The sequence below is a fragment of the Betta splendens genome, chromosome 4 (genome assembly GCF_900634795.4).
Source record: "Betta splendens chromosome 4, fBetSpl5.4, whole genome shotgun sequence".
NCBI lineage: Eukaryota > Metazoa > Chordata > Actinopteri > Anabantiformes > Osphronemidae > Betta > Betta splendens.
In genome coordinates this window covers 11,329,557-11,350,070 of record NC_040884.2, presented here as the reverse complement: position 1 = coordinate 11,350,070, position 20,514 = coordinate 11,329,557, and the positions used below count along the sequence as shown (strand labels likewise).

The 20,514-nt window shown below is 43.2% G+C and overlaps 1 protein-coding gene across 1 annotated transcript in view; it reads right to left on the bottom strand.

The window, feature by feature from the left end:
- adarb2 (adenosine deaminase RNA specific B2 (inactive)) overlaps nucleotides 1–17,977 on the bottom strand; it is a 134,624-nt gene extending 116,647 nt beyond the window's left edge. The window contains exon 1 of the mRNA XM_055508596.1: nucleotides 17,376–17,977. Within this exon, the coding sequence (XP_055364571.1) occupies nucleotides 17,376–17,478 (103 nt within the window). The 5' untranslated portion in view covers nucleotides 17,479–17,977. The remainder of the gene's footprint in view (nucleotides 1–17,375) is intronic.
- Between the last annotated feature and the right edge of the window lie 2,537 nt (nucleotides 17,978–20,514).

The window sequence follows — 20,514 nt, the reverse complement described above, 5'->3', positions numbered from 1 at the left end:
TCCCTTCATCACTCCCCTAACCCTCTAATAATCACTGACGCTCACATCTCTTTGACACCCCCTCTTTCCTCCCTCATCTAACGCTCCGGCGAAAGCCTCAATTGGCCTCAAATCATCCAAACATAATCCCACCATCCTCCTTGTTTTCTGGCCACAGCCCTGACACGAGAGACAACAGGAGAGGAACAAAGGGAGCGGGCTGAGGCCTGGTATCTGGATCTGGCTCAGCCGCTCTGACTTCTCTTCTTTCCAGCAGTGTTTAGCACAGTCAGCTAGCCCCATGCTGTCTTTATTGTTGTGTGTAATTGCACTCAATAGACCTTGAGAAGTACACATGCTGCTGTGGTTCTTCTCTTATGACTCCTGTTTTCTTGGACACTATGTCATGTAGAGAACAAATCACAGCTAAGATGCATTTAACCAGCTCAACAAAATAAACTGTGTTTTCTGTCTGGGATCCTCTCTCCTCCTTCCTCCTTGCTCTTCATCCATCAAACTGTCTCCCAGAGCCGAAGAGCTTGTCACCCCAGTGCTTAACCCCTCTTCTCCTCCTCTTCTCAATCATTCACCATACAGTTCTCTCTCCCTGGCGCTCCATGTCGTTCCCTTACACCTGCCCTGGATCCTTTGTGTGTTATCTGCTGCATTTACCCCCTGATTGCTCAGGTGTGAAGCTTGCTGCTGACCTCTGGGCTACGAACACCGGCCCCGGCAGCTGCTCTGACTGTCAGACGCTCACACACTGGAGTGGAACGAGAGCCACACACACACACACACACACACACAAACCCACCCATGGGCTAATTTTCTCTATTCTGTCTCAGGGTGCTCCACACACACACACACACACACACACACACACACACACACACACACACACACACACACACACACACACACACACACACACACACACACACACACACACACACACACACACACACACACACACACACACACACACACACAGTTCCCTGGGAAGTAACCCCATTTTCCATCTATCATCTGGTCCTACATTCCCTCTACACCGCAGTCACTGTGTGCGACCCAGCACTGCTCCACTTTCCTGTTGTCTAACAGTGGACCCACTGTGCAGGAGCCCTCGACACAGCGGCGCGCACCCAGGTGCTGGCGTTTGGTGCAGGATACATGCTCACACACATGGATGGCCAACCACTTGAAAGACAGAGGGGATTCTCAAGATAATAACTTGGCTTTATGGGACATTTGTGGGCTTTACAGCTGGCCTGGTCCGGGTTCAAACCACTGTGTTGGCAAAATGCACAGCTGACCAACTCTGGACCAGCAGGAGTCTCCAAACAGAAACTCATCGTTTTACTTTCAAGGTAACCTGACGTTAGAAATACAAAACCACAGAACTGCACGTGGTCAGTACCTAAATGACTCAGTGTAAAATATGCCAGAATTAAAATAAACAAACACAAAAACTAGTCATTTGGCTGTTAATTCATATAAATTTGGTGTTTACTAAGTGGTTTATTATATAAACACATCTTTTACTTGAAGTTAAAGTCATATTTGCAGAGGTTTTTACCTTTAGGCCCTTATTCCGGATATGCCAGACTTTTTGAGTTGCTCTTGATCTCGAATCTTTAAAAAATGATGTGTGTTTATTTTAGTAGATAATCTGAATGATTCAAAAACATGGAACCATTTTCAGGGGCATTACAGCTTATTTTAGTGGATGAGCTTTAAAAAAAAAACAGTTCAATGCAACTACAGCTCAACAAGCATTAAAAGCGAACAAAATATCAGATCATCACAATGTGAAAACTATCATGATCACTCAGATGATGGCAATAAAGGCAGCATATTAGTGCATAACGACTTGTGGGGGGAGAGGGGTTGTGTGCGTGTGTGTGTGTGTGTGTGTGTGGTTGGGGTAGATGAAAACAACGCCAGTTCTCATTTTCTCAAGTTCAATTAAATGGCTTGTGACAGCACGCATGCGAGGGCATATCTGCAGCGCGCCACTTGACTCCCCTCATTAGGGTGTGATGGTGCCAGGCTATACCAGTTTTATAAGTATATTTTTAGCAATAATAACCAGCTGGTGAACATAGATGACTCCGGAAGCGTCGGGGGCTGTGAGCATGTCAGGTTGAGTCTGAGCCTCTAGGGACGATGAGTGAGAATTAAGGCTTTGTAGTGATGCTCAGCTGGGTCAGTTCTGACGTTTTATCAGTAATAATATATTTATATGTGTGTGTGTGTGTGTGTGTGAGTGTGTGTGTGTGTGTGTGTGTGCGCACACGCGTTTCAGTGCGAGTGTAACACACAACTGGTAGCTCCGTTCTTCACGACACCTCATCTTTCACAACACAATCTGTCGCCTGCTTTAACGAAGAGGTAAGACAAGGAAACGCGGTACAGCATCTACCTACTAAGTCTCCTGCCAGTTGTCAGTCTAATTAAAAAAAGGCTAATTATAACACGCATTCGTCTCAAACAGCCACTCAGGTATAACGCCCTGGCTGTCAGGTGCAAACAAGGCTCACAGTTGCACGGAAAGGAAAATCAATCGACATCTGTTCATTTATCTCAGACAGGAAACCAAATTGAAAAATGGATCGCTCGTCTCGCGCCCAGCACAGATCTGCATTGTGATCAACGAGCGCTCCGTCGCGGCACCTGCTTAGCGCCCGATAATGGGCACCGCTGCAGTTTGACCAAGTCCGCAGCCAATAAGGATCAGATTAAAATCTTGGCAGGAGAGCCAGCTCGGGGACGAGCAGGGATGTGTGAAGGACCTGGAAGTGTTTGGTGACGAGCAGTGAGAGAATGTGACAACAGAAACTCCAGCTACACTGACGCAGAGCAGGATGTCGATTCTTAATGCGACACCTACTTCATACCGCACTGTAGCTGAATTTATTTAGCTTCTCCTCCATAATGCAGTTACAATTCTTTCAGTTAACATGTTTACTGGTTTGGTATTATTATTGATCTCCTGGTATTATACTGGATCAGACCAGGTGATGTTAGTGGATGAGCGATGCTTAAAAGGCACATTCTTGCTTCATTACAGGAGTCTAATGAGAGGACAATGCATCTGTACTGCGTTCGGGGTTGGCTGGCTCTTCACTGTAGCCAGTCTAATGATAATGAATCCTCTGGTTTGAACAATGCGCATGCCCTCTGACTCATTACATAACCGTGTTCCATCTTGCAGCCAGGAGGTCTGTGGGTGAAACTTATCTGTTTGCTCACGCTGACTCATTTTGTCTGAGTTACATTTTTATTGCTGCGCCCTGTAATAGTGTTGATATAATATGAGTACTACTACTTCTGCAACAATAAAGCTCTGATGATTGAGTTGCAGCTTACCTTCAAGTTTTGGGCTTTTATTTTGAAATACCCATTTTATGTTACTGTCATTTCAGTCTCTCCATCCTGGCTCACTGGTTCCCTGCCAGATTGTTTGACTAGTCTCTGTTTTTTGGCTGCTATTACATCAGCTCATTTTTTCTCTACATTTTATGTACAAACACTTCTTTTTACAGAATGTACAGTATGAACAGATTTCTAGTTATTTATTTTTTGCATTGTTTTAATTATATTATTTTATGTATTTCTATTATATTCTCTTTCTTTGTATTTCTGCTTATTGTTGTCTCCTAGAGGAATGAACTTAAGAACATATAAAAAGTTGTTGTTGACTACATTAGTGCAAACACAAATCAGAGGACTCATATTTCTGCAGAAGTCATTGTTTCCTGTTTGTAGGATTCCTGTCTGCTCCTCTTGCAATATCCTTGTAGTGAGTTTGATATGAGGCTTCTCTCCTCTTCTTCTACCCTGTGACTTTATTGATCTAGACTCTGTCTTATACTGTAGGGAACTTTTATAGAAAGTTCATTTAAGGTTATGATTGCTAACCCCGCTCTATTGCCTCACCTCCTGCAGAAGAAGGTTTGACTGGGCCTAACCGAGCCCTCGGGGGTCAGATCCTAGTGGGAGTGGAGTCATGCCACATCGCAAAGGAGAACGCGGAGGATAGAGAACTTCTAACCATCAGACCATCGTCTGATGAGCTTCTTCTTAATGAAGAGTATAGCCATTGCATTATGGCAGCAATGTCCTGTGGAGACAGGTCTCCTTGCAGAATTGTTGCACAGATAAGGTGATGAGTGAAAGAGTCACGCCTATGAAAACTGAAAAAAAAAAAATGATGGAGGAATAGAAAAACTGTGCAGCGTAATCTGATCTGGTACAGTAAATATGGTAAATATGGTGACTGTCACACTTAACAAGGCTCCACTGCTCATCTTCTACCAGTGTCCTCTGGTTTTTGTGGTCCAAAACTGGAATAGAATTTCTCTGCTAGAAGGAAGTGTGTGTATTTATATTTGCTGACTATTACTTTTGAACACACAAATAAATAAACAATAATTTTTCAGCTGTTTGCGTGCTGTCTGTTAACCTTTGGACGCGTTGTCTGATGAAGACAGAGTCAATGGATTGCTCGGAAAAACATGAGCTACGCAGGGGATGTGGGGCATTTCCATTTGAGGATCTAATGAGTTGCGTAGATGTACTAACCTGCTGATGTCATCTGAGGCCTCACTGTGGCCGTGCGGCGCCGGGTCAGGCCTCCACAGTTTCACACAGACCATTATTTTGTTTTTAATTCTTCTAATCTCCTCTGCCGAACATGTCTAGCTTTACTGGGTTCTACATATGTGCTCTAGTACATCAGTGTTAAGATTTCAAGAAAATGAATGATTGTCTGCTCTTTTCCACTCTAGTGGTCACAACTCCTTTTCTGCCTCACTAAGAACAATAATTATTATTTAACAATAATGCAATATACAATAAATGGTGGTGATCAACATGTTTACAGATAAAGAGAATATGATGCATTAGCAATAAAATAAGAAGTTATACATTAACCTACATGTTTTCATCAGCAAACACAATCCACCACCAATATTATTATTAAGTTTTATTATCTTGTAAAATTTAAATCAAATTACATATGCGTCCTGACCAGTAACAGAAATTCAGTCTTTTCTTGCCATCTGTTTCTATTTTTTTTATAATTATATTATTATTAAACTGCCTGTACAGAGCCTTGCACAATGAATTGACATGTTAAATTGCTGCATCTTAAATTAGGCCCTGCTCTGCTTTATCTATACAGAAACAGAAATGTAAAAGTATCTGGAGAGTTGTAACTATTAGCTTCCCCAGTGAACGTAAATAAACCACAGGTAAACTTGGTTATTTATATTTAATAAAAAATATTGCATTTATTTTTCTTTTTGTTTGTTATTTGACAGATCCAGGTCAGCTGCTTCCCCTTATGTGAGCCTTTATGCTTGTTTAGTCAGTTAGCGGCTGATACATAATATAATATTTACTTAGTAAATACTGTAACCTACTGTAAAAAAATTAAGTAAAGCACAGAATGCTTGCAATAATAAGACTTGCTGTACAGCACATGTAAACTAGTATGAAAAATAATAAAGTCATGCAGGAAGCGGAGTCCTCAGGTAAGAGATAGTGGCTGTGAGTGGGAGCATGAGGGCAGCACACAGCTCAAAGTGAAAGGCATACTTGCCTGAAGACAAATAGTCCTTTGACCTTTATATGAACCAGCAGCCCCTGGTGGGTGATAACTCATGACCTGGTGGACTGATAGGGCATCTGTCTTCGCCCTACTAAGGATGAATGTGATGATGAAAATGCCTGCTTGCTGCTATTTAGATAGCCCTGAAGTCACAGCTATGACAAACTACCCACACAGAGACAGCCGGGCCTGAGCCTTGTTTATACGTCTTCCCGTGCAACGCCGCGCTACGACCGCACAAGCTCCAGCGGTGCCACAGGGAACCGGTCCACACTCAGGGTCAACTGTGGAAGAGATGTGTCTGAGTGAGGCTGAGAATTTAGGAGTTTAGACTTCTACTGCACATGCTGCTGCAGCATGGACTTGGACTCCATGCGCTCTTACAGTTGCTTCGCCATCAGAGCAGAATGAGGGTCTCATAATGAAGGGATCATCAAAATAGATGCTTTTCAAAGAGTCATGGGAACGGCAGTGCTGATACACTAGATCTGCTCCTCCAACACCTCACTGCTCTTCCTAAAACAAATACGAACAAATACAAATCCCTCTCTCACTCATTGACAGTCTTAACTATGGTTATGTTTGTTATATTAGTGTTTTTGTCTACAACATCCTCCTAAAACTGTAGTTGCAACTCCAGTATTTAGGTATTTGAGTGTGTACTTGTTTTTCCTGCGATGTGGGAACCAAAAACCATGTTTTTCCTATTAAGATGAGGTCATTTTGACAATGTGGGGCATTTGGCCGGTCCCCACACGTTTGAAGGCTTTTTTGATGGTCAAGATGTGATTTTAGGGCTGAGGTTAGAATTGAGTTTTGGTTCAGAGTAAAGCAAAGATAAGACGTCTGCCTTTAGTTGTGATGGTTAGGGTGAGGGGCTAAGGAAGGCATTATGTTAATGGCACTGTTTGTCCCCACGTAGATGTAAAAACACACACGTGTGTGTGTGTGTGTTTTTACATCGGCTACACATTTTTACAGGTTTTTAATGCTACAATATACATCAACAACAATAAAAGTAATGTAGAAGTACTGAAAACGCTCCAATATCCACATTTTGCCACCATGCACCCTTAAACTATTAATTGTTTGACACAACAAGAGCAACACCATCAAAAAATAATGAAATAAATATTAACAACAAAATAAAATGTTTCTCTGGCCATTTCAACTCACCTGGCCTCAAAACATCACATTTGTACAAAATCAGCAAATCCCAAGTATTCCGCTGAAAATAATCACATTTACTGGTTCAAAATTATTGAACGTCAGAAAAAAAATATTTGAATGATTTGAAGTTATGAAAAGCTCCTTTTCCCACCAAAACAGGACTTGGACTTTCATCTTTGATTAAAATTGCAGATCGCGACATGGATTTCGTTGTGTTAAACTCTTGTAACAGCACATTTTGCCAATTATAAGTATGAAATAAGAAGGAGGGGCAGAAAACACAGGGAAAGGTTTTACATCTATTCAGAGCACATTGTGTGAACAATGTGCTCATAGTTACTATCAAACGTGGACTGATGCTGAAGTAGAGCTACGCTGTTTGAGCATTTATTACGTTTGTTCCGATGCACCTCCTTTTTAGACAACATATAGAAGCATGCGTCTACATTTGGAATAGAATGAATCTTCCGGTCTGCCTACACAGCCTTACTGTTTAAAGCAGAGACATGCTGCCTGTTTGTCCTTTACGCAAAGGAAACATCGGTAGCCTCGGGTCATACACACCCTTCACCGACAGTTCCAGGCCCACAGCGCCACTGTGGGATTGTCAGGGAGGTAGAGCACGGAGGGGGGGGGGGTTGGGAATGAAATTCTCCATCATGCCAAAGCCCATCCAAGCAGACCCATGCCAAAGCCAAAGCACCAAGTGTGTACAAACAATTCAACTGAATCCGACCCGATGTATACTCAGGCCTTATCTGGGCGAAGCCAAATACACTCTGAGCTATCAAAGGCACCGGATGAGCGATTGGAACTCTCAGTTTTTCGGCGAATGCAAACACATCTATTACGCTTCACCACTTCAAGCTGTACAAATCAAAATCAGGGCAGCACAGAGGAAAATAAACACCACACTCCGTGACTGTTAAAGAAACTCGGAAAACAGGACTTTGCATATCGCGCCGATCGGCCCAGAGGTATATAAAACTCCAGCTCGACCATCACCGGCTGACTCTGCAGTGATACGCAGAACATCAGACAGAGTTAATGCGGGCAAGTTTTTTATTTAAATACCTTTTAAAGGATTTGCCAGATAAGCCTGTCGGTGTCTCCTAGAAGGAAGCCCCTAAAGGATGCTAGAATCGATGGATGAGAGAGGATTTACTGTAGGCGGAGGAGGAAAAACTGTTATTTAATGCTTGCATATGAGCAGAATAATAAAGCAGCCAGGAAGCTCACATGCCATTATCGATACGCTGATCTCTCATTAAACACCCCCATCAGCTACTCAGATCTAATGTGCCCTGGAAGAAATGTGTATTCACCGTCTACTACCAATCAACCATCATCAGATATGTATTTTCAGGAGAAAAAGGAAGGTGTGGGAGATGTTCTCTACTGGTTGTTAGCTAAGCCCCACCTTCCAACAGAAACGGGCCAATCACAGTGTAGCTTTGCACAGAAAAGAAAACTGCATGTGTATATTATTTTTCTAAGCTATGACCAAAAAGAAACCTTGTCCCAGTGTCCAGTCCAGTTCAGTTTATACCTTAAGAGCTGAACGCCAATGGACATACATGAGCTGCCCTACATCGCGCCACTTACCGTCCATCATCCAAATCTACCGCCTTTATCTACTGCTGTGAAATAAAAAAAAAAGCGTGTTATGGTAAGATGAATCTCCACCTCCTACACCTTGCCACAAACACAAAGTGGTTCCAAAGATGATGGAGTATAAAAAGTAGTGTTACTTAAAGCTAATGCTAGAAATGTAACTGAGTTGGAACAACAACATCAGCCTGACTGGTTAGAACTGCAACAAATGCAGATTACAGAAGCAGCAGCCGCACAACAGGGTGAGGATAAAAGTGTGTTCCTGATGGCTCTTGGTCTGAACTGTTAAACCCCCAACATCAATGTACTGTAGTAAATGTGTAGCCGCCTTGTCATCGACCCCTAAGAGCCCTCCACAAAAGCTTGTTGCAATGCTGTATCGATCCACCAGGTGGAGCAGTGACTTAGTTCACGTTAAGGAAACTTTACCAACATTTTCTCATTACATCGTCCAGGGAAGGTGTTTAGGGGTACTGCACCAAGTAAAGTTTAGCCAAGGCTAATGAAATATCCTGCTTCACCTGAACACAACGTGGCTTTTACTGTTTGCTAAACTTGGAAAGGAAGGATTACTGATTAAAATGGACACACACTCATGTAGCATAGTTTTCAACCACAGATAAGCAACTTATCATACAGTAGAAATTTACTGTATGTAGGTCAAACATATAGTTCATAGACTGGGAAATACACCTGCTCTAATTGATTAAATAATTCTAGCAGCCGCACATGTTCATTCTTTTCAGAATTGCTACTAGTTGTAAATCACACTCAGATATAATTAACAAGCAGTGGTCCACAGAAATCATAATAATTACTGAATGGTTGTACAGTAGCTCACACTATTAATGCCTCAGACTCAACCAGCAGGAAATTCAATGGTTTTTCCCAGGGTGCACTCATAGGTTACAGTATTTATTTAACCTGACACCTGAACATGCGTCTTCTCATCTACTTTTTCGTCCAATAAAGACCAATGTCTAGCAATGCAGCTTTACAGTAGGCTGCATAGTGGTCTTCACATGGACTTGTGCTTTGCAGGTTTCTTACCCGTATTTAACACACTCAACATATTGAGCAAAGCACAAACATTCCTCATAAACTACAACCATAAAGCCATCAAATACTTAATATGAAACAAATGTAGAAACATTTAAATCAATTCAACGCATAATGACAATTGTATGCAAACATGCATTTGTAAAGAAATGACAGGCTACAGATCAAGGAATAGTCTCCATAGTAACTTAATTTATCTTCATTTAATCTGCTTTTGTGCAACTGACTGTTTAATCACAACACAGGCAACACAAACTAAATCTCCATGGCAACAAGGCTGGGATTAATTGATCCAAGAAAGTCAAGGATGAATTCAAGGAGCATATCAGAAAAATCCTGGGTTTATCCCTTATCTTGGGTCTGTGCAGTTCCCCTCAGGTTACTGGAAATCCTCGTTTACATACGGCTGAGGAGGAATCGGACCCGTCCTCCACCCCCGGCATGTTATGACGCTCCGGTTAACTTTAACAGGGGGTATTTTATGTACACGTGTGTCACAGCATATGGAAGCTTTAAGAACAATATTTCATTTTGTTTTTTTGTGCTACTTTGTTGGAAAATTTGAGTTAAATAATACAAAAAAATCTCTGTGATACTGTATTTATGATACATTTACAAAGCCCAATAATGATCATGAACTGCCTTCCAGAAATAAAAATGGTGGAGTGATGCATCTCCACTGCTACATGGAACTGGAATCCTTGAGAAAGCAAAGCGTCCTGAAGTCTGAACTGATCTGGCCTTCAAACAGGAAACCCACCCGCCTCGTTAATGACGTCTCAGGGATGGACAGCTGTGATTGTGCTGATTGAGAGTGGGGGACATCAAGGTTAAAACAAGTTCCTATGCTGTGGTGTGTTTTTATGTGTGTGGAATGAAGCCGTCTGTGGGTTTTTGAGCTGGTAGGACTCGCTCTGACCTCCGGAGAGAGCCCTCAGGAGAAGTCCTCTCGTAAAGCGCTCCATCTTATTAATGAATGCCGTTAGCAACCCCCACCCACACTTGTCGCGTCTATTCTTGGCTAAAGTCCCCTTCATTAACGTTATCTTAAATGGGCGCCCGGTCTGATGGCGAGAGACGGGACGGTGCGCGGTTAAGCTGCATCATCCAATTTCATTATTCAATATGAGGCGGGATATCAGCGGACACGTTTGCTTTGTCAGCACAGCTGCGCTGTAATGTGACTGAGGCATGACATCAGTGCAGCACACAGTCAGCTGGTCTGACGCTGTCAAAGGGCATCCATGTGTTTGTGCCTTTTAATTTTAAATCGCACCCAAATGGCAGCCGAGCATATTTCATGGCCGACTTGCTGGGCTTTTTGGACGGGGTTCTCTCACACACCAACATACTTTAGCTATTTTCTGCTCAGGAAATATGTCCCTTTTTCACAGTAGCAGCCACAACAGCGCTCTGCGCACACAAGTCAGGGGACAAGAATACGAGCGCGAGCGCCGCTGAAATGAGAGATAGAAACGGGAAAAATTAAAAAGAAGTCATGAAAGTGGAGAGGGAACGAGGGGACAGGGGTGGAGGAAGTGTGAAACCACAGACCGTCAAATGATCTGGCCTCTCTCCAGGCATGATGACTCAGGGATGATGGCACAGTTAGAGCTAATTAGGATCATAAATTGAGGAAATGTTTTGCCACCATGATGTGTGGAGCACTTCCACGCTACTGGCGGGGCTTCACAGTGGATGTGAGTGCTTGTCTTTGTACCACACTACGCTCATGTTTAACAACTACACCCTAAACCTACTGTTTACGGGTTAAAGCTAATTGTGATTGTTGCTCATTAACATCCTGTCTGGAAATGACCAAATCAGTTTCAGACTGAAACAGATTTAGGGTTGACAGTCAAAATGCTAGAAAGTGCTGGCGTCATTTTCATCTGTAATTATTCTCACAGATAAGTATAGAAAAGTTGCCTTTAATCAAATCATTAAAGAAGAAAAAATACACATTAATGATCAGTTTCATGATCATGAGTTACCCAGCATCATGTTATTTAATTTAAATGAATTATTTAGTTTAAAACTACTCTATAACTACTATAAATATAAGCTGCGGATCCATTTTTACTGAACAAGTAGTTCATTTATAATTACAATTATTATTATTAATAATATTAAAACATATATATTCTGCATACCATATGAAATGAGTGCTTGTACTGGTGGTGCCAAGCGATGAAACAAATTGTTGCAATGCAACAGTTTAATGGGTGTTTAATGATGATTCCTCCTTCTCCTTCTAACAATGACTCAAAACAACAGAGCAACACTCCACTGACAGATGATCACATGAAATCACAACGTATAATCATGCTAATCTATGACAATTGTCTCGGGCCTCAAGGCATAAGTATTCAGGTAGTCAATTTATTTTTATTATTATTATTATTACTACTTTATCCAGAAGCATAAATTAAAAACTGACACAAATTAACCTTATAACTTTTACATTTTCATATTGAATACTCTTAATGTGTAATATTTTAACAAGTATCCTAAAATTAAGCAGTAAAATAAAAATAAAAACAAACTATGATCAGAAATATTCATTGAGATTAAAAGGCAAAAACAAAACAGAACAATTACGGCACCAGAACATCAGCGGCTTTACTTAAACTTGTTTAACCAGATGTGTTTACTGGCTGTCTGATATGTACTACACAGTCAAATGAAACAGTACTGATAACACTCTCACCCTCAAACAACCACTTTTCTCCCCATCATCAGATCTTTCATGTTGTGTTGTCTAGTGGACTGCAGACGCACAAACACTGACAGGAAGTGATGATCCTGTGCTACATCTTTGTTTATCGGGACTGACAGCTCGCTGCAAACAGCCACACGCCAGCTCTGCACACACACACACACACACACACACACACACACACACACACACACACACACACACACACACACACACACACACACACAAACGAATGCATGCGAGCGTCATACACTGTGACCACTCCACAGGGTCCAGGGTGCCTCTCTCTCTCTCTGTCTCTCTCTCTGTCTCTCTCTCTCTCTCTCTCTCAAGCGGCCGTGGACAGATTGATGGAGCGTAACGCATAAGTAACTCAATTAAAACCTGTGTATTTTGTTGTCATGGCAACACATGCAACAAGTATTTTCTGATGTGAGTAATACCTTTAGCACTCTAACTGTGGGAGTCATCAAACAGCTGACTAATTAATTTAAGTGTCACCTTCTGAATTTCTTAAATCTGTGCTTTGATACTCATGATGCATTTTCTCCCGTGTGAGTTGTTGAGACATTTTGACAAGAAATTTGTTGTCTGTGTCTGAACTTTAAGGAAGAATTTTTCACTGCCGAGCTCCACAGTGCCAACAGGGACTATTATGAGATAATTACTAATTATGCTAATGTGCTAAAGTTGTGCTATTCCTTTTCCTTGGTCATTTTATCAGCTGTCCTCAAGAGACCACAGTCAGTAGTAATAACCTTTTTTCCCTCAGCTAAAAGCTCAGTCAGTTAGAGGACGCCGTGTCCTAAACTGCCGACTCCTCCGCAGCTACACTTAATCAGGAAGTGGCTGTAAATGCACAAAGCAATGCGTGTGCACGCCGAGGCGCCGCGCCGTTTCCATGGGCGCTGACCTTCATTAACCTCATAAATGCCAGAAGTGTTTCTGTTGCGCGGCTTTTAATGTGGTTATCAGCACAAACACAAACAAATATGACACAAGTGTTTCGGGGCTAAAAGCTGCTGCTGTACATGGCGTCGCGTCTCCCCCAGCACACAGACTGGGTGACATTGGGCTGTCCTGACATGGAAACCAGCACCAGTAACTACCAGAAAGCCCCCCCGCCCCCCCGCTGTGGAGGAACCTACATTAGGAACTTGGTGGCACGGGCAATTTGCAAGACTCAGCAAGATGCACGTTCATTTAAATCTGTGTGTGTGTTGCTCCTCGAGGACTTTATGAATGGATGAGTGTAAATGTAGGACACTGTACACAACATACAGTAGTCCTTGGACAGATTCATAGGCTGCTAGTCTGTGGTGAACCAAACGGATGTTACCAAAACAGGTCGAGTCCTAAACACTCAACACTCTATTCCTTTTTTTAGATTTCATCATCTCATATCACAGTTCATCACAACAAACAACAGCAGAGAAGCTGTTTTTTTACACTCAGTTTCAGCAGCCAAATTTGTTGTTGCATAGTGTATAAATGGAATACAGGTCCACGATTCTACTGTTTCTGGATAAACCTCCACACAGCATGAATATGGTTTTAAGCAGCAAAGGTCAGCTAAGACGATAAACCCAGACCTGATTAATATGTGACAGAATGTGTGTGAAAACAAGTCAGTCAAATCAGTATAGTATAATTCACTATAAGAGATTGCGTGCATACTTTTTCTATCCTTGTATCACACACACCCTGAGCTACTGATGCAGTCCGTCGTTAACCTGTGTCTTTCACACCATGCAGGAAAAGAGGAGCTGCGTCCTTTTCTGTAGCTCAGACCTCATTTTTATTTACATTAATTCTTCTTTGTGTTTCTGTTGTTGCTTTTTTGCCTATTTAAGCTCACTATTCGGACCTTTGCTAGATCATGCAAGGTTAGTCAACGTCAAGCAACTTGACCTGACGGCGTGGAGGTAAATATAACTCACACGAGTTGACGAAGACGGAAAAAAAATGAAATCAAAGGTTGATGAGTTCAGGAGGCTTCGTTCCCACCTCGGTCCTGCGCCTTCACTTCGCGGCGTTCAGAGGCAAACAGCTGCAGTTCCCCTCCGCCTCCCCTTCCTGCAGCAGGGCCGCCCTCCGAGGGCAGCGAGGGCCTGATGCCAGGCGACGCGTCCGCTCTGCTAATGTCTCCTCCGGTGGCTCCTTGTCTCTCTAGCCCGAAGCCTCGAACCCGAGAAAGCCAAGACCGTCACAACTTTGATTGCCACCGCGGTGGCCCCGTGCTCGACCCCTGCACCGGCACCTCGCTGGCGAGGAGGACGTAAACTGTAATTGCTACATAAATTATGCCGCGCTGTGTTTTTCACGTTCGCCCATCAGCGCTGCTCGCGATACGCTGATATACGGCACTGTATGCTGAGAGTGCAGGGTGATAAGTGTGGCTGTAAAAGAATAATGTTGCTCTTTAAATCTTTGTGGTGCTTATTTCTAATAAAAAAAACCACACAGTGGGTGAAAGACACGGAATTCGTTGTGTGCCACAGTTTGCAGAGAGGAAAAAAGAACTGGTGATGGACAGGAGCAGGTTTCAAACAGCACCCAAAGCATGGGGAGTGGAGTAGAGGAACATCTGGTGGACAACATCACCGGACTGACAGTAGAATTTGATTTGTGGGGAGAACATCACTTAGACATCGCTATAAATCACAAGACTGCAATTCATTAAGAGACAGACGCACAGCATGTTTAAGAATCCTCCATGCGTCGAGAGCACGTCCACAATACCAGACACAATAACAGGAGCAGTGTAACCCAAAACTGGGAGGAAACTGAAGCTCAAGCAAAGCGGGACCAGCTCAAAGCACAGACGGTGGATTTACGTAGCAAAGCGTGTGATTTCTAGGATTTGAGTGACAAAAGATATTAACAGAAAAGTCCAGCCTATAATCTCCAGGCTGTAATTTGTTTTGCACTCCAGAAATGAACAATTTCAAATGATCGTTTGGTGGGAGAAAAAAAAATGAAAGTTGTGGGGAAGAATCTGCTTACAACCTTTTGAATACACACACAGGTTTTCTGAGTCCATTTGCAAATAATCTGCAGCCTCTCTGAGGGATTAGGGCCCAAATGCCATGCAATAATCCCTCTGTGACTTTTCGCCTTAAGGTCTCTAAAAATAATTGTGTGAAATCTCAAGATGATGACATTTAAAATGAAGGATAATAATAAAAAAGTCAAATCCTTCAATCATAAATTGTGGTCTTTTTTTCTATATATATTTAAGATAAAAGCGAAGGGAAGTGGAGGAAGCGGAGGGGAAGGAGCCGACCTGGCCCAACGTTTGATCTGCTGGAGCCGTAGTGGGGCCACCTCCTGCAGCTCTGGAGGAGTCATCGGCCATCAGCACTTCCACAGACACAGTCCATTTACAAGCGGCCCCTCTGAACTGGCCCCTAATGTCCCATGTTATCAGAATGAATCAGCACCCCCTGATAAATTAGCCGTTGGAAAACACACTGCAAAGGCCTGCTAGCTAATGTGAGCGAGTTTGCACCGTCCTCATGTGCAATGCTTAATGTTGTGGAACCAATTCTGTCGTTTCCATTATGTAAATACATTTGCCTCAGCACTATATTTTATGTATTGTCTCCGTTGTCTCAATTACTTGGGCTATTAAAAATCAAGAGGTTATGGAAATGAGGTGCAGTTGTCTGTTTGTCGCTTGATGACAAGTGCAAAGTGTTTATGAAAAGCTCGTTATGGATTCAATTGCAGTCACACACGTCAGCGTCCTCCGAGCGCTCATCCATATTCCACCATGCAACTGGGCGGCACGTCAGTATCTTCAAGCATAAACAACAAACTGTTGCATTATCATCTGTTACGCGAATAAATAAATGAAAAGTAAATGTGTAATTGTTCCTCTGTTTAGACTCTCCCTGATTTTCCTTCATGGAGCTGATGGAGGATCCCCCCCCCCCCCATGAGTTTGTGGCTTTGTTAGGAGCATGAGGGTTTGGTGCGTCAAGAAAGGAAACTTTGTGTTAGGAAATTAAATGAAGTGTGTTTCTGTAAAAGCCCCGGCTGAAGTGACTGAATATGAAATGAGTCAGCTGGTTTAACCAGTAAACAGCATCCTGTGAAAAGATTTTAAAATAGAGAAAAGCTTCAGTCAGAGAAGAAGAAAAATGTGTGTTTCCCCAGCTTCTACGTGAAACAAAAGAGCCGAATGTCACTGCAGGTTTCAGGGTAAAAACCCAAAAGGGATGATCTCAGGTCAGCGTGTGACTGTGGAGCTACAGAGACAGTGTTTGGAAAAAGAACCCAAAATCAACACTTTTACCAGCAGCTCTCCCTCATTTAATCACAAGCTATAACTCAGTGATTTACTCTCTTCTGTTCCCTCGTTTGTCTTCATATAAATACCCAGGCGTTCTTTACAGCACTAATAAAAATTACAACAATGAATTATTAAATTATTCCTATTGATTTCTCCTTCATCGCTTCTTCGTTGTCTTCCTGCTCTGAGCCTCAAACTGCTGCTCCAAGTTGTGAATTTATGGTGGAATTCAGCTTATTTTTAATGCGTGTGTTTTGTACGGGATGAATAAAATAATCTACGAGAAGTGGTCAGAAATCTCGCTAACGTCCCTAGAAGAAACTGCAATTTTTAACTGATATGTTTTCCTGAAAACTGACAGGTTTAAGTGTTGACACCGTCGTCCTCCTTAATATGCAACTTTGATTGTAAGTCAACTATTTACGAGGGGAAACTACTTGTTCCGTGACGCGCGTCCTTCCCGTTTCTTCGCCTTATAAATGTAATATTAAGGAGACCTGTCCTTGAAATAAACCTGATTTGAGCCGTTAAAGTGAACCTGCATTTTCCCCATCCGTCCCCTGCGCTCGTGGCTGTTGGGCAGAGTTCACGCTTTTCGAAAACAATAAACGCAGCCGCAACTTTGGCGTTACGAGAAAAAAAAATAAATGCGTGGCTTAAACCCACCGCGGAGCTTCGTCGCCGTTTACGCACAATTCAGCAACACTTGTTTACGTTAATTCTCCCGCTGTTTCGGGGCGAGCGACGAAGCTCTGCCTCCGCAGAGCCGTCAGCACGCGCAGGCAGAGCCCGGCGCGTGGGTCGAGTCGGAGCGGACTCGCCGCGCGCCCCGACGCCGCGCCGCGCTCGACCTCTGCTCGCGCCGGGCGGAGGAGACGCGGAGGCGACGAGAGGGAGGGAAGAGAAGTGATAGAAAGTTTTACCTTTCCTCTTCGATCGCCTCCTCCTCCTCCTCTTCAGCTTGCATTTCACCTGTCCGCTCTGAGCCCCGGACGCGCGGCCGTTGTTCCCAAGTACAGATGCCATCAGCGCGGGCTCTGGAGCGGAGCGCAGGAATAACTTGGACTCGGCGGCTCGACCCCCGCTTTGTACTTGTCTCGCTTCAGCCGCCGCCGCTGTGCGATAACGTCGCGTCGTCTGATTTGCCGTAGACTCGGACCGTGTTTTCGGCTCTCCCCCTCTCCCCCTCTGATCGCTCCTCGCTGCTTTTGGATCACCTCTGAAACTCCAGCTCGCCCGCGGCTCACGGAGACGCTGCTCGCGGCGCAGCGTGGCGGCTCTCGGCTCGGCAGCCCCGTCCGCGGCGGCAGTTTTCCGCGCCTCTGCAGAAATGTTTGGCACGAGCCAGTTTGAATTAAATCATGCAGGACGCCTATCTATTTGCTGCCGAGCGTTGTAATTAGGGTCCAATCCTGGCTGTCTGGGAGGTGTGACATCACCAGCGACACCCACCAGCTCACACCCCTTATTCACCCGCTGCTTTTTAAAACGCTTCCTACTGGACTCGCCGCGCGCGCGCTCTACCTTCTTCGCGCTCCAGGGGAAGCGCGTTCTCTTCCGTTCTCCGCTGCCGAGGTCAGAGGTCAGACTGGTTGCAGTGTTGACTGAAGGGCGCTTAGGCAGAGGAGCTGCTTACCAGCATGATGCACTCCAAGCCAGCCTGCTGCAAAACTCACACCAACTTCGTGCTAAAGTGAGTGTTTAACTAAAAAAGGAGGAAAACAACCATGACAATTTTTAATCTTGTCTTTTTCTCCTTGTAAACTAGTTGTGGTCTAATGAGATTTGGGTTTTAATTTTTCGGAGGCGTAAGAATAGGAAGTAAATTCCTTCTCATACCCACTCTGTTCTGACAAGTCCACAAAAGGAGATTATGCTCTAAGATGCATGATGTTCAATGAACAGGCTTACATTAAGTACATCTCAGATCTACTGCTGCGTTTTTATCATTCTCACTACACAGCACAAAACCAAAAATCTCTGCTTTTACTGTGAAAATCCTGTTCGGGGAGCGCAGGTGACCTTCAGCGCGGGAGACAAAAACTCTGCTGATAGTCTATGCTGCAACCACAAAGTTTGAGGCTTGTGACATTTTGGCGTTTTTGTGTGAAAGAGCAGTATTGAGACTTTCACAAAGCATTTGTGGTTTTTCTAGCTGCAGGTTATTGTTTCATTCCCTTGGCTTGTGCAGTAGAAGGTCAGGTGTGTGTTTGGAGGAGGCGCTATGGTTCTGCCGGACACATACAGTACCGACGGCGTGCTCACTGTGGTTGCTTCATTTTCATTTACTTTGAATGAGATAATTTATCAAAACAATGCACATATTCTTCTTATTCTCTCTGTCTTATACTGCAACTGGTATTTTCTGTAAAACATCACTATACACAACTCAACTTAAAACAAAACAGAGCAAAAAAATGCTTTGCCAGTAAAAAAAAAGAAGAAATAAAAGAAAGGAAAAACCAGCACAAAAACATTTTCTGATGTCAGATTGAAAAGTCACTTTGAGCCCAGGTTGCCAGGTGGAAACATTTCCTCCCAGCCTCAGAGCCAGAGAGAGAGAGAGAGAGAGAGGGAGTCAGCAAAGGGGAGGAGAGCGAGGGTGCCAGAACCGTCCAGCAAGCTGCAGCCAGCCCTCAGGACGCCCACAAATATCCATGTAAATTGCAGTTTAAGAGAAATCAATACAAGTGACAAGTTGCCAATGCCACTATCTGGGGCGGTAATGGAGGTTTGCTGGCGGGGGGCTGGAGCGTACATAGATAACAGCAAACAGGAGGGGTTGGGGGAGGGACACACACACACACACACACACACACACACACACACACACACACACACACACACACACACACACACACACACACACACACACACACACACACACACACACACAGGTCACTATATGCAAAGTCACTAGAAGGTGTAATGTCTACTGTATCTGACATGGCTAACTGTAATTTTGTCCTTTAGGTTACAATATGATCACACAGCCTTCAAAACAGTCAGATCACAATCCAGGTGGTTGTTTTCACTGCCTTACAGTTGTACAGTAGCAGTGGAACATGAAGTACAGAAAAATGGATGTGAACTATCAAAGTGCGGCCTGTGATGTAAACTTTAAACTCTAAGACGTTTTCGGGCTGTCGATGCCTCCATTCAAATCAACAGATTAATGATAAAGTAGTGCTAATAGTAGTAAATAGTATTGAATGTATTAGTGCAGTGTTTTCTATCACAGTTTGTGAGTTGTTTCAGTCTGAATGCTATGTTACAGACATAACCTGTCAGTAAAGGATGAAACACTAATGCTGTTATAGACAGGGTCCAACAGTATTAAGATGTGTTTGTCATGATTAGGGCTAAAATAAGCAATAGAACCCACCCAGTACAGTTAAATCATAATATTATATGAGATTGTTTCTTGGGTTTATCTTCTTGTTCATTTAGCAGTAAAACTACACAATGTTTGCTTTCATTTTGAAGAAAACCCACAAAATTCCAATCATTTTGTGATCAGCGCAGATTGTTGTTCATTCTTATCAGGTCGCAAATTGAAAATAAGTCTTTAATAACGTGAGTGAGGAAATGTCAATGCACCAAACCAGACCTACTTATAGTGTACATGCATCTCATAGTGGGTTGTGAGCATGTTCATTTAAAGCATAACCAATGGAACCAATAAAGGAGTTCAAAAAACCAGTGAGCCGAATGCACTGCAAGCTCTCTTCCTGTGTTTATTTCTCAGAATGCTTTAGTCAAACACTCTGCATTAGTTTGATGTCATATCTGTGGATTAAAGAGTTAGATTTAAATTGCGATTACAGCAAACACATGGCAACGACCCCTTTTTTCCCCATCATCAAATCAGCATCAGACACCTGCAATCTAAGATAAGGAGGCCAATCAGCACACTGCTCTGACACGTTCATTCCTGTGTGTGTGTGTGTGTGTGTGTGTGTGTGTGTGTGTGTGTGTGTGTGTGTGTGTGTGTGTGTGTGTATATACTAGATTAAGTTTGGCTTTTCACATGTACCTATTAAAGTGGTCAGTGACTTTATA